The sequence below is a fragment of the Leiobunum rupestre genome, chromosome 10 (genome assembly GCF_980474605.1).
Source record: "Leiobunum rupestre chromosome 10, qqLeiRupe1.1.hap1, whole genome shotgun sequence".
Lineage (NCBI taxonomy): Eukaryota > Metazoa > Arthropoda > Arachnida > Opiliones > Sclerosomatidae > Leiobunum > Leiobunum rupestre.
In genome coordinates, this window is record NC_143393.1 from 9,911,714 (window position 1) to 9,926,763 (window position 15,050).

The window sequence follows — 15,050 nt, forward strand, 5'->3', positions numbered from 1 at the left end:
GCTGCGGATCCTGAAGAGCGAACGTGAGAGAGGGAGATTGTGCGTGAAAGGGAGCAGAGAGAGAGAGAGAGAAAGAGAGAGGGGGAACGGATCCCTGTAAACGGGCGTCGGGGGGGAACGACTGGCGGAGAGAGAGCCGACCGCCGCTGGAGCAAGAAGAGCAAAAGAGAGACTGAGGGATCTGGTCCCGAGCTCTACGGTGAAGCCGCCTCTTACTACGAAGGGCCGGGGGAAAAATAGCCCGCGGGGGGGAAGCGATACGATAGCGGACGACGCCAGGCTATGCGGAAGCCCTACTCGCGGGGGGCAAAAGCGGGACTAGGCAGGCGCGACTCCGGCAGACTGTGAGTTGTAGCGAGGGAGGCTGGAAATCGGGGTGAAAATCTGCGCGGGCGTCGATGCGCCAGTTTCCGTGCGCGTAATACGCGTTTGTCAAGATGGCGGCCAGTGTGGGTTTACGCCGTTTCCCGTCCAGCCGCGAGCCCTAAAGAACGCCCCCGAAAATCCGATCGGCGATCGTTAAAATCCATCCGAAGGCTTAGCGGGAGCGGCCCGAAACCGTTCGATGCGTTTTGATTGCCATTAAAACGCGCAAATCATGGAGACTATGGCGGACCTGGGCGACCAACAAATGGGCGACGCGCCCCCCGAACCCGCGCCAGTCGAGTCGCTGGATTCGGACGAGACGGTGGCAGATCCGTCAGCAGCAGCCAGCAGCGGTGCCTCCCGTTCCTCCCCCCTCGTCGAGCGTGTGGCCAACGCGGTGCCGGCGATCGTCGTGGTCGTCAGTAGAGCTCCCCCTTCTCCGACGGGCAGTAACCCGGACAGCGTCGGCAGTGTCGGAAGCGTCGAACCGGCCGAAGCGCCGGACTCGCTACCGTCCCACGAAATTGTCTCCGAGGACATCGGGTCCGAGATCGCCAGGTCCGACTCGCCGTCCAGCATGATTGACGCCTCGGACTTTCGCGCCTTGGGCGAACCCACCTACCAGACTTTGAACGGACGCATGTCGCCCCCGGGCTTCTCGACGTCCAGCAGCTACGCCACTCTGACCCCTCTGCAACCCTTGCCTCCCATCTCGACCATGTCGGACAAATTCAGCCACTACGGACACGGCAACGTGCACGGCGGCGGCTTCACCACTCTGATGCAAAACAACGCGGCGGCCTTGGCCGGCATGCACGGTATGAACAGTTACGCGACGCACCATCACCACCACCACCATCAGTACGACAAGCTGGGACACATGGGCGGCATGAACATGAGCCCGACGTTGGGCGCCACACACCACGCGGCTGTCTCCATGATGGGAGGACATCAACAGGGCGGCATGCCGTCGCCTCCCTACCCGCAAAACGGACTCCATTCTCCGGACAAGAGCCTGTCGCCCGGCGGCTACGACTCTTACGTTTCCGTGCACCGCAGCGACTTGACCAGGGGCCTGGGGTCCCCGCAAAGCCCATCGGTCAGTCTCCACTCGCCCACGGCCATGATGCCCACGCTCAACGGCTTGAACGCCAGCCCGCACACCTCGCCTCCTTCGGCGCATTTGCAAGCGCCCCCGACGCCACCCGGCTCGACGGGCCACGAGGTCAAGCCGGCCACCACCTTAACGGTCGTCGCCTCTTCGCTGCCGCCGGTCACCATGTCGCCTCCAACGCCAACGCCCGCGGTGGTACCACCTAGTCAACCAAACGCCCCGGTACAAGCCACGATACCGGCTCACAGCGCGACCACGTGTATCGCTTCGTCGGTATCTAGTATCGCGATAGCGGCCGCGGCAGTGGCGGCCGCCAGCAATCAGGGTATGAATGTGGGCAACAACGGACACGGAATGATGGTCAGCCACGGGGTCAAGATGACGACGCCATCCGGCTCCAAGGGCCCGCAGAGCTCGAGCTCCTCTCAGGGGGAAGCCTCGTCGCCCTCGGACGAAGTCGAGGAAATCAACACGAAGGAACTGGCCCAGCGGATAAGCGCCGAACTCAAACGATACAGCATACCGCAAGCCATCTTCGCCCAGAGGGTCTTGTGCAGGTCTCAAGGAACGCTCTCCGACCTCTTGAGGAACCCCAAACCCTGGAGCAAACTCAAATCCGGAAGGGAAACCTTCAGGCGAATGTACAAATGGCTCGAAGAACCCGAATTTCAACGCATGTCCGCGCTCAGACTAGCAGGTAATTGACAATTTCGTATCATTTATATTTATAATTCTCGCTTACCATTTCATTTTGTTTTATTAACCCCGGCCCCAAAAATAAATCCGTTAAAAAATATTATTCGACGCGGAACCGTCTTCGCGTTTGACCCAGAGATATTGGCCTAGTTATCGTCCGTAAACAAAACGGGGGGCCGCTCGGCGCGGAGGTCTTAGAACTTCGGGAGAGAGAGAGAGGGAACACGTGTACCAGAATCCTCGTGGATGGAAACGGGATGATGCGCGTGTCTCCTGACTTCGATCTGTTGTAGTTTCCCCTCCGCTCGCCGGAAATAAGGCCAACAGATTCCGAATCAGCAGACGCGCGTGTAAGAGCGGTCTTTCTCCCCCGCCGCGTATAGATTTGGCCCACGTGCTCGCTTTTGAATCGCCCGTCTCTTCACTCCGATAAGACGAGAGAAGAAAAGCCGACGTGTTTTTCTCGTAGTGTTTTATTTTCCGAAACCGCGACCTCTGACGTCAGCGTTCTTCTTTCAAATATAATGGGAAAATCCCTTAGTAGTCAGTGATGTCACGTTGAAAAGGAAACCGAGCGATTACCGGGCTGCTAGAGACGCCTAGATTCGCTTCGCTCTCGCCTAATGAGCGTTGGGAGAGGGGCTCGTTTTACTTTTACCTTCGTGGCGCGTTACGTGAGCCGCGTTAGTAAGCGCCTAAGTCCCCATCCGGAGCTACAAAATCAGGCCATTTTCCATAATTCATGACCTAGTACTTAGTACTATCTGTGACTATGATAAAAGTTTGAACAGTTACCAAGAATAGACGATCATCGCAGCTGCTGCCAAATGAAACTTCATTGCCTGTTTACAATCTGGTCATTCAAAATATATTAAAATTATATTTATAAATAGTAGTTTATTTTAATTCGTTGTAGGGGGTGAGTTGAGCAGTATGCCTGTTTTTCCTCTATTTTCCTACGATGAGTGAAAAGAGCGCCAGAGAGCTTCAAAGTGTGGCCTACTATCCCCTGGAAGTAGGCTGCAACATGCGCAAAACCAAGCAGCAGGGACTTTAAATACTGTTGAAGTTTCCCCTTTTTACGCTGGTTACCTCGATTTGTTTACAAAGTAATTTTTTACTTATCACACGAACCCAAACCTTAATGTTCGCATTTCCCTGCTGCTTGGTTTTGCGCTGGTTGCAGCCTACTTCCAGGGGCTAGTAGGCCACACTAGAGCTCGGCGAAACGGATAAATGAACCGCGAAAATTTCGATTAACCATAAAAATTACGATTAACTGTTTATTCGTGGATATTATCCAGACTAAAATGCAATTTAACATGTAAAAATAATAGATTTTTTCGGATAATTTGTGGATAATTGTGTGTTTTGGATAAAAATAAATAAAGTGATTAATTCTTATCCAAACGCCGAGCTCTAGGCCACACTTTGAAGCTCTCTGGCGCTCTTTTCACTCGCCATAGGAAAATAGGGGAAAAACAGGCATACTTCTCAACTCACCCCCTACAACTCCTTCAAATATTTGCATAACCTTTTGAAACACCCTGTATTTATAAATAGTAGTTTATTTTAATTCATTAAAGGAAGTACATTATGTTTTTCAACATCGACTGCTATCACGCGCTATGACATGTTAAACCGGGTGAAGGAAATGGTAGGTTAGGATGGTTCAAAATGCGTGGAATATATTTCAGAATATTTCCTACTTCACACCGATAAAAATTATCTGAGAGATTCGCTTGAGAAAAAGATTCAAGCAATGAATGTTCGCTCTCCCGTTTTCATTCTACTTTATACTTTATATCTAGGTATGGGTTACTAGACAACTCAATGGTAGACGCGTTAAAGCAGGCTGTACCTACTCTGATAAGCAGCGACTTAACTGTCTAGTGAAAGCTTTATCTAGTTGTAGAGGGGGTAGCAGGTGCTACGTAGGGCCTGGGATTAGGAGGGATTTGGTCCCCTTCGCGCCACTTCAGCCGCGATGGTGCTACGGCAGATCCTCCGCCATGCTTTCCCCCATCGCCTCTCGGCTATTCTATTCAAGATATACATCTAACTATCATAATCTCTCTTTGCTAAACCTAGCTCGCTAGAAGAGACTGTTTGTTTTCAGATTGGAGTCCATTTTATCGCTTTGATACAATTATGATGCCGATAATACTACGAATATTACCTATATATAAAATTACAGATTACTATTTAATAAAATGTATCTTTATTTTATGGATCTAATAGACTCTAAGTTAAAAGGAACCACGGCTATGGACTGCATAGCGAAAAGTTATAAAATACGCGAATAAGTAGAAAAGTCCATAATGAAAAGCAGGGTTCGTACATTACCTGGAAAACCTGGAAAAGTCGGGGAATTTGAAATTTTTCCAAAAGGTCATGGAAAACTCAGGGAATTTAAAAATGTTTCAAACAGGTCAGGGAAAAGTCAAGGAATTTGAAAAAAATAAAATTAAAATGTCAGGGAATTTTAAAATGTTTCAAACAGGTCAGAGAAAAGTCAGGAAATATTTAAATTATTCCAAAATGACAGGGAAAAGTCAAGGAATTTGAAAATGGTCCCAAAAAGTAATGGAATTTTAAAAAAATCATGCAAATTAATTTTTGAAAGAACATTTTTTCAAGATTTTTATCTCAAACCATTCATTTATTCTACAAAAATGGTCAGGGAAAATTTGTCAATTTGGTCAGGGAACACCTGGAGATGTCAGGGAATTTAATTCTGGAAATTTTGTACGAACCCTGAAAAGGGTAAAAAAAAGCTAAACCCTAAACAAATTTGAAGAAATTAAAAAACTTACAAATAGCTCGTACCAATAGGTCTTCGAGCAAATGAAAAGACGCGAATCTCGGATCCAATAGATCTTCGAGTAAAAAAATAAATGAAATTAAATAAATATAGTAGATTTAAAGACATTTTTAAAGGGAATATACTCTTTAGTATTTCGGTGGTCAACTAAAAAGTTCCAAATAATGGAAGCTCCCTTTTATGGCTCTTGACATTTTCAAAGCTACTTAGTGGTTTGTTTGGTTCAACGCAAATTTAAAAGTTTGAAAGAGTTGAGAATAATGATCAACGTGGAAATACTAAAAGATTTTTCAACCTTGAATATATGTATGCGCAAGTGCAATCTTAAATATCAATGTATTTTTTGTGGAATTTCGAAATCGACTACTGTTTATCAATGTTCAAATAGACTTTTCAATTCATAAAGAACCATCAACTGCTTAAGTTTCATCGGCAAAACAAACCATTTTTGATATATAATAGCAAATCGACTGCTTAGCAGACGAAACTGTGGTAATTTTCGCATTGACCATTATATGGTTCAATGTGAACTAAAAAGGTCAATTAAATAAATTAAATAAGTCAATTATTAAAACTATTTCTATATAAAAATTATCGCTTTCTAAGGTTACTACTGACAAGGAGACTACCCGAGGTGTTACACACCGATTTTGTTCAAACTCAGGGGATTGGTAGACCTTCATGTAACTTGAAAAATCCTAAAGGGATTTTATTCAAAGGGCAACGGGTTTGCCATGGCAACGAAAAATGTTTTTGACAACATAAAATAACATGGGATTTTGACCGATTTCCCTGTGAAAAAAATTAAAAAAATTGATCAAAATGTGACCAATTTTGATTTTTTTCGTCAATTCTTATCATTTTTTTATAATTTTGGTATTTTAATTTTTTTTCAATTTTGTAAAATGTTTCACAGGGGGGGGGGGGAGGAACCCTTGGAATCGGTCAAAATCCCATGTTATTTTCAATGGGAAAATTTCCATTTTATGTTGTCAAAAACATTTTTCGTTGCCATGGCAAAACCGTTGCCCATTTAATAAAATCCCTTAAGGATTTTTCCAGTTACATGAAGGTCTACCAATCCCCCGAGTTTGAACGAAATCGGTGTGTAACACCTCGGGTAGTCTCCTTGTGAGTATAATTAAATTATGTTAAAATTAATATTATTTCAGCTATTTAAACTGGCGAATATTCATTGTTTTATTTTAAGTTTTATATAAGCGAATGGAATCGGTGGTATATTTTAGTTGGGTGCGTAGTTCCAATGAAGAGGCCATCTAAAGAGAGAGTGGAAATGGTGGTGTTGAGGGAACTCGACACGACGGACATCTGGCTGAAGTAATAACCTTCGTACCCCCCGTCATATCTCTGCTTGGTTGTATGCTATAATACACCTTTTTTCGGGGATTGAGGGGGTGTCAGCCTCGATACCTTGGTCGCCACTTGGGGGGCCAAAACACGCGATGATGTAGGTTCGCAGACCCTCTGTTGGGGCGCGTTTCGAGAGGGTCTACTCTCTCTCACCCTCTTTTATTTGATGTTTCAACAGATTTTATTTCCAGCCCCGCGTCGTTGCCCCGGTTCGGCGTGTTTACTAAGCAGGGTACCCAAGGCTTAAACATCGCACGGCCAATTTCCTACCGCGCGGATGTACGACCGCTGTCTCTTTTAATCACTTATTTGCTACAATGGCCGGTCCGAATCGGAGTTGGCGGTTGCCGCGGTACTTTCGTATCGAATTAGATTCATTTTCACCTTCTTTAAATTGATTTGAATAATTGCAAAGATAAAATTATGTACAACGATTGGCAATTTGCTTACGGGAAAACAAACATAAGAGTTTCTATTTGATTTTTTTTATTTACACTAGGTGGAGTTCATTTAAACCGTTGGCTCGGAATTAAATAAATAATTATCATTTATATCTAATATATAAAGTTGAGTGTTTGTATATATCTAATATATAAAGTTGAGTGTTTGTATATATCTAATATATAAAGTTGAGTGTTTGTATACATATATATATGTGTTTGTCCGCTATAGTAATCTACAGTTTTAAACTTAGGTCGACCACATTTGGTATACTATCTCATGGTACCCTGACTGTGGTATTCGACGGTTCATTAATTGAGTTATTTTAATAATTAGGTATATCCGCTATATACAAGATACTACACTTTGATCTTAGCCAAAAGACTGAGTTTCTTAATTATTTAGGCATACGCACGAAAAAAGCTTAAAATATTGCATTTTTTTAAAGCCTTCTTCTATAGACACTAGGCCGTATAATAGAAGGCAAATTACTATGTAATCAACGTATAATTGGTTAATATTGTCATTAACCAGTTGGTTATATTGGGCACAGTGCCATGCGTGGAGACAGTTATGGCAGCGTACTATTTTCGTGTTGAATGTGTTGAAATTTCATCACTAGTGTTTAATCCTAACTAGATAGTTAAATAATTATCGTAACATTTGTTATAATTTCCATACGCCTAATATTACAAATAAGCATATTTTTCCGGGAAATACCTGGTACTACAGATAGTTTTATAATATAAACAACTTTTTATCTATAAATTATGTACAAAGATCAACACAGAAAAAAGGTATTCTTAAAAGGATAAGTCCTGGAAGCTGATATCTAAGATCACCACAATTCTAATGGTCACCCGTTGTAATTCTGAGAGCCGACCATTTGATGAGAGAAAATAAAATGCGGTTTTATTTTAGAATAGGGTATAGCATATATGCGACGTTGTAAATATAAAAAAAAACGTTAGTAAGTTTCAACTTCAGAAGGCTATAAATTGAAGTACAATTAATAATAATTGGCTTTTCAAGGGACTAGTTGACTTAGGCCTGTGTCTCTCCTTGGGTATTAGCTTGGCTGAATATTATTATTATTATTATTATATTATCAAGCTTTTGCAGTAAACCGTTAGTTGGTTTTGAATTTTTTTAAATATTCCTTGTAAATAAAGTCAAGTGTATCATATTGAAACTTACATTGTGACGTCACAGAACGTCACCCGTGTTTTTCCCTTAGATAAAGAAATTACCCCCAAAATGGCGACCATGGCCAAAGCTACTACCGGGCATTGAATTTTACATTTTGCGCGCCGTAAGGTTGGTTCAGAATCTGGAAGTATAATAGTAATTTATCATCCCCAATTTTAATTATCTTATTTAATCGTTATGTAAAGGCATTAAAAGTCTCTCGATGACTTTGGCCTAAGGTGGTGAATTGGGTACTAGCCCGGCTGATTATTATTTATTAATTTTTATGAAGAAAAATTAACCAAAACGTGAGATTTCATTGACAAATTTGAAACCGACCACGAACGTTTTCGTGAACGCGAGGCATATTTTAGAAAATAATCCAACGCCAGGGTCCCCTCCTTAATATCCGGACACAGCTGGTCTGTTCTGGGTCAATGCTTACGCGCGAAATCGCGCATCGCCCAAGTTCGCGCCGAATACCCCCAGCCCCATTCAACGTATAACGTAAAAAATTCACTATCCACTTTGGATAGTAATAAAACGATAAAAATAATTAAACTTTAATCCAAACTAAACATTGGCGCTTATACGTAAAGTATTATACTTAACCCCAATCTTTTACCGTCTTATTAGCTAATTAGGTAACATTTTTTCCTCTTTTGCCGTTTCTCGCAACTTCGCCATTCTTTTAGTGGTTAGTAGAAATATGTAGGAGCTTCCAGGGTGAAGCAGTCGCGATGAACGACTAACTGGAAGCGTATAAGATAAATCGTTTAGTTTGAAAAAATAGACACCGTCCATTAGGCATATTTCCTTTTACTCTCTTCGGTGCGCCCGATAGCTGGCTTTCCCCTCGTGTTCTCTCTCCTCATCAAAGCAAGTTTTCCTATCCTTTAATTCCAGCCTTTTTCTTCTCACTAGCTTTTATCTTTCCCGGAAAAAAGCTGGTCGAGCTTTCTCAATCGGAAAACCAACTTCATTTTCGCCTCTTCCCCAGTTATACTTTTAGGTTTTTTTTTTAATAATTTATATTTTTTAAATACGGTATGGCTTATGGCTGGACGAATAGCACTTTAGCCAATCGAGATGAGTATCGAATACCCAAAAAATTTCAAATCGAATACCGAGATGAATAGTAATTTTTGATCCCAAATACCAAATAGTTAGGCTTAATCCAAATACTATCTTATCGAATAATAGGCGTGAATAATCGTCGAATATTATGCCGGATATTTGTGGAATAATTTCCCTAATATTTGTCGAATAATAGACGCGAATATTCGTGGAATAATTTCCCTAATATTTGTCAGCTAGGCTAGGCTAGGCTAATACCCAAGGCACCACCTTAGGCCTAAGTCATCATGCGACTTTTGAAGCCTTAATTCAGGTGGCCGGGTTATAATGCGTAGGAGGGTGGTGGCAAGCCCTGCATGCCACGAGATCGAGCCAACAGCTCCCTACACTAACTATTACCGTTAATAATAATAGGCCCGAATATTCGTCAAATAATATGCCCAATATTCGTCGAATAATAGACGCGAATATTAATCGAATAATTTCCCGAATATTTGTCGAATAATAGGCGCGAATATTCGTCAAATAATATGCCCAATGTTCGTCGAATAATAGGCGCGAATATAGGCCCAAATATTAGTCTAATAACAGGTCTAATAGTCAAAATATTTTAAATTTTATTATCTAAATAGTTGAACTGAATTATTTAATGACATCATAGGTAACCTATGACGTAAATAAAAAAACTCGTCGAATAATATCCCGAATATTCGTCGAATATAGGCCCAAATATTGGTCGAATAACAGGTCTAATAGTCAAAATATTTCAAATTTTAATATCTTAATAGTAGAACTGAATTATTTAATGACATCATGATGACACGGTTATTCGTTTCGATGTTCGACTGAATCATTCGGTTAATTCGGTTATTCGCCCAGCCTTATGTTATTTAAATACATTTTATATTATTTTGTTTGTTTATTTTTTAATTTGATTTTTGCATTTTTTTTGTTTTATTTTAACTATTTTCAATGTAATCAGAAGTATATAACACATTTCAATTTAGAAAAGTATCGATTTCGGATAAAAAAAATTGCAGTTTCCAATGGGCACGATGTGTACACCGCGTACTCTTAACGACTTAAAGGGAGTATAACCCCTCTTGTTTGGTAGGGTGCGCTTAGACTACACCGACTAGCTTTCACAAGCCTTCCTAGCGGGGGCAAGGAAGTAGTAGGAAGGCTTGTAGGAGCTAGTCGGTGTAGTCTAAGCGCACCATAGCAAACAAGAGGGGTTATACTCCCTTTAACGATGGAGAATGTAGCTATTTCACTCCATTTGGGTGCATAAACCATATTTTCCTGATGCAATAGTTTTAAGAAGTCACTACATTATGTATTTCTCCCTGCACTATTTTATCTTCCCAAAACATATTTTGAAAACATCCGCGGTAGTGTTACAAGATAATAAGTAATTTAGGGAGGTGGCCCTTTTCCTTAACAGGTATTATTTGTTATTGCTTAACAATGGAGCGTCTAAAACATTTTAACCCTAAATCTGCGTACTTGATAACTGTTTTAAAGACACACAATGCTTTGGAAATTTTCAACATTCTTCATGAACAAGACGTAAAAGAGACGCTTGTAATTCGGTATCAATCAGTCTATTTATGATGACGTTTTGGTGTACTAAATACGGTTATTGTATAGTAGTTTTTATCTAAACCTACCCATAAATAACGGTTATGGTAGCCAAAAATACCGTAGTTTTCATCTAAACCTACCCACTGACGTAGCTCGCCTTTATAGTTACATTCTAATATACTTCTAATATATTTAAATTACGCGTATTTTACACTTGGGAAATACACGAAAAACATGTAGGAAATTTGTAAATCCGAAGACATTTAAAACGAAGACATTTTATATAATTTTTCCTCGCAGCGGGTCGTTAAAGAAATGCCTTCTTTGAACCGTCTCTTACTGGGTCTCTGGCAATTAATGCCCCGACGAACGATAGTCGATTTCGGTGTTCTTTCTACAAGCCAGCTAATTAAAGAGGGAACTACTAACATCCCTTGAAAAATAGGGGGCCAAAAAGTCTGGCATTAGCCTAGAGGGCGGATAATACGTTTTGCTCTTGTTGACACGCGCATTTAGGCCCTGGGACTTCGTGGAAAAAAAAACTCGACTTTTTCTTCGTGCCATCGTCATCCACCCCCGAACCAACATCCCGAAATGACTAGGATTAGATCTCTAGAAGCTCCCTCTTTTTTTACCGTATAAAAACACTGTTAAAAAATACGAGCCAAGGCCCGACCGAGGGTTAGCTGGAAAAAGGGTTCTAACGACACTCGGTATTCAAATGCGGTTGCTGTTTTTTTAGTCCCCGCTTTACAAAAAATAAGAGCAGGGAGGCTCAACCCTCTACGGAAGGTTTTGAATATCCCATGAGGCAGTGCCGCAGTTGTCACTGTTGGCTTTTTTTCATCGTCATAATACTGTGGCCCTTCGGAAGGTTTGGGCCTGTATTTTGTATACGACGGTGGGGGACTTCTTGTAATCGCCGAATTATGCGGAACAAGCTATTCATTTACCCCCGAAATCTTAGCTAACTAAAACCGATTTTTTTTCGTTCCTTTTCTGGTACATTTTATACCCGGCGTTACCACGTTGTCTTTGCAATGAATAAATGTATTCGGACTGTCTACGAAAGAAACTTCCAGATTATCTTTATTTTCTATGGCATTCGCGGAACCCTCGTAGCTTAGTTCTTTCCTAAAATAGACGGATTTTGAAGTAGAAACACGTAGGGGTAAAAATAGGGGTAAAAGAAATGATTTAGTAGGATTAATTGCGCTGTAACAGCTTGGTGTAATTGCGAAACACGGGGAGCTGTGAGGCGTACAGGGGCCGCTTCTAGATTTACGTTCATCATCTCCCTAGCTCCATCTACCGGAATTCGCCGAGCGCCGCGGGGGTAGTTTGGGAAATATAAAGAATATTGTAATATATATTTGTATATTCCGCAACGAGGCTCGTTTCTTAGGGTTCTTGAGTCCCTTTAAGAATTGTATTGCTAACGGGGACAAAGTGTACGCGACGTTCTTGGTTGGGGAAACGGTTGAGGACGATAAATGGCAACTCGTCGCTAATGTCTTCGTCCACTTTCACGTCTATTTTTAGAACACTTCCTCTAACTCTCTTTCCGACGTCCTTTTGGATTACGTAACAGAGCTTCCGATTCTTTGTATCAGAATCTTACAAATTACTATACCATATGAATGAATAGCTTAGGTTCTAAAAGGGTTGAAATATTGATATTTCATCTTTCCCCCGGAGCTCAGTCGGTAAATGAATAAAGGGTGTAGTTTTTGAATTGATAAAACGTTTACTATAAAATATTTCTCTGGAAGAAATCTATTAGCAGTTCCAAGTGCGTTTTTAAAGATGTCAAAACAAAACTTCGTTAATATTTGGACATTTTTTAAAATATGTGCAAATATAAATACAATATTAAATATAATTTTTTATTACATTTATATTTATTAGATATGGTTGAAATTGGAGGAAATAAGAATGTTTGTATAATATTATTGTATTCTAGAAGGAACATAGTGATTGTTGGTTTAGTTAAAAAGAAGATTTTTTTAATTGAATTTACTTTCGGTAACTCTAACAACCGTAATAAACTATGGGTGGAAAATTAACTCATATAATCAATAATGTATTTATTAATACTTAAGGATAATTATTATGTTGAGATGATACGTGGACATTATGATCGAATTTATAGGAACCAAAAGTAATGTAAGTCACTAGATGACTTGGGCCTAAGGTGGTGCCTTGGGTATTAGCCTTGCTGATTATTATTATTATTAATCAAAATGGAAAACTTCGTAATGGAGTCTTGAAACCATTTAAAAACGTGTTCTTCTATAAGAGACCAAAATATTATACGTAATCTTGTATAGCTTATTATAACTATTCAAATAGTTCATTCCTTAGGCTTAAGGAGGCTTAAGTAAACTAAAGGTATAGGTGTTAAATATGCTTTGGCTGTAGCACTAAGCCTCTCAGTACAATATAAGTAGGCCTACTATACGTAATATTTAAATATTTACAATGCCAGTTAAATATTTACAAATAATGTACCTCAATGCCAGTTAAATATTTACAAATAATGTACCTCAATGCCAGTTAAATATTTACAAATAATGTACCTCAATGCCAGTTAAATAGTTACAAATAATGAACCTCAATGCCAGTTAAATATTTACAAATAATGAACCTCAATGCCAGTTAAATATTTACAAAATATTATGCCTCAGTTAGTGTTCGTACGGGGACCCCGACCCCGACCCCGAAAGTCGGGGATCCCCGACTTTTGTCCCCGTCCCCGACCCCGACCCCGACTGTCGCAAACTAAGTCGGGGTTTTCCATTTTTCGGGGTTATGTTTTTGTAGTGTAATTTTAAATTTTCGCGCCGACGCACCCCGCTAAAATCCTAAAAATATATAAAATATATAGGTTCCTTCTCTCCCTTTTTTCGTGGGCGACAATAGAATGATCCGAATGACCTTCGGCTGATGCCGCTGACATAGTTCGCGCTCGACGCTTAACTCCGACTTGAGTAGCTTTTTTAAATTTTAGTTTCACTTTCATAATTTCCGTTGTTTCGGGCTCTCTCAGTCTCAGCTAAGGAGTTACAACGTTTGTAAATAACTTGTGAATTTATGAAACAACTTACTTAAACAATTGCCTAAGCTATAGACCTCTAGGCTCAGTAAAATTGGGTTATTTTTATAATTTTTCTATTCATAATAAACTCAAAGAATTTTCCATCCCCGACCCCGACCCCGACTTGTTTTTCGCGGGGTTAGACCCACCCCGACCCCGACCCCGACCCCGACTTTATTTTGTCCCCGTACGAACACTAGCCTCAGTGCAAGCTAAATAATTATAAATAATGTATTTCAATGCAGGTTAAATATTTAAAAATAATGTATTTCAATGGCTGTTAAGTATTTACAAATAATATACCTCAATACTGGTGATATTTAATAATAATGTACCTCAAAGCAGGTTAAATAATTAATATAAATAATGTACCTCGATACAGCTTAAATAATTTCGAATTAGTTGATGGGGCCTATTCGGTGAATCTTAGTTGCTGTCAAAAATAGCAAAATTTTAAGAATCCACACGTGTATTTTTACTATTAGTCTGACCAATAATTTAATTTTTAACATTGCTTTGACCTTCTTTTTAGTATATTTCAATTATTAGATTTTTATTGCAATTATTACAGATATAAAACTAAAAACATGTTTTATCGAAATATTTTGGACTTTTTTATCTTGGCACTCGGGTGTTGAAACGGCTTACAATTACATAAATTAAGCTAATTTTTATTTGCAGTCAGTCCAGCGGTCCTTTAATTATTACAAAATTCAATATTTTTCAACAAATCCTATATTATCCTGTAATTTCTTGATATATCCTATAAAGTCTTGATATATCCTATAAAGTCCTATATATTTGAGGTAATATCTGTTTTCAATGCACATAATTATTTTCTCAAACGAAAACTTTATATTTTCTGGGTTGCTTCCATAGAAAATAAAATTTGAAAGTAAGTCTTGTGATATTTAGTAACATTAGAAATTTACATTATTGTTATGAAATCTTTAGTGAGAATTTACAATGAAACAAAAAAATTCACTCTCCAGTATTTTTCTTAAAAATAAAATTTGCATACTTTTTAAAAACAATTCCGTAACTTAACCTGAAATTTACCATTTAAATATCATAAAACTAAGAAATTTTAGTCACATTTTTGAGTCCTGTATAATCCTATGATTTGAAAAAAATAATCCTATTTTTCCTATAAGGATTTTAATTTCTGTACGCTTTTCGTCTAACCGTATCTTCACTCTTAAAAAAAAAGCATCAACAAAACAAATACACGTGGTCAGAGTCGTTTTCGGTGGGTAAAAATCCAAAAGGCGCGTAAAAGTGCACGTGGTTAG

General features: G+C 39.9%; 1 protein-coding gene across 1 annotated transcript in view; it reads left to right on the plus strand.

Moving 5' to 3' along the window:
- The first annotated feature begins 412 nt into the window (after positions 1 to 412).
- The window catches only part of onecut (homeobox protein onecut), a 116,313-nt gene continuing 101,675 nt past the window's right edge, over positions 413 to 15,050 (plus strand). The window contains exon 1 of the mRNA XM_090160066.1: positions 413 to 2,177. Within this exon, the coding sequence (XP_090016192.1) occupies positions 599 to 2,177 (1,579 nt within the window). The 5' untranslated portion in view covers positions 413 to 598. The remainder of the gene's footprint in view (positions 2,178 to 15,050) is intronic.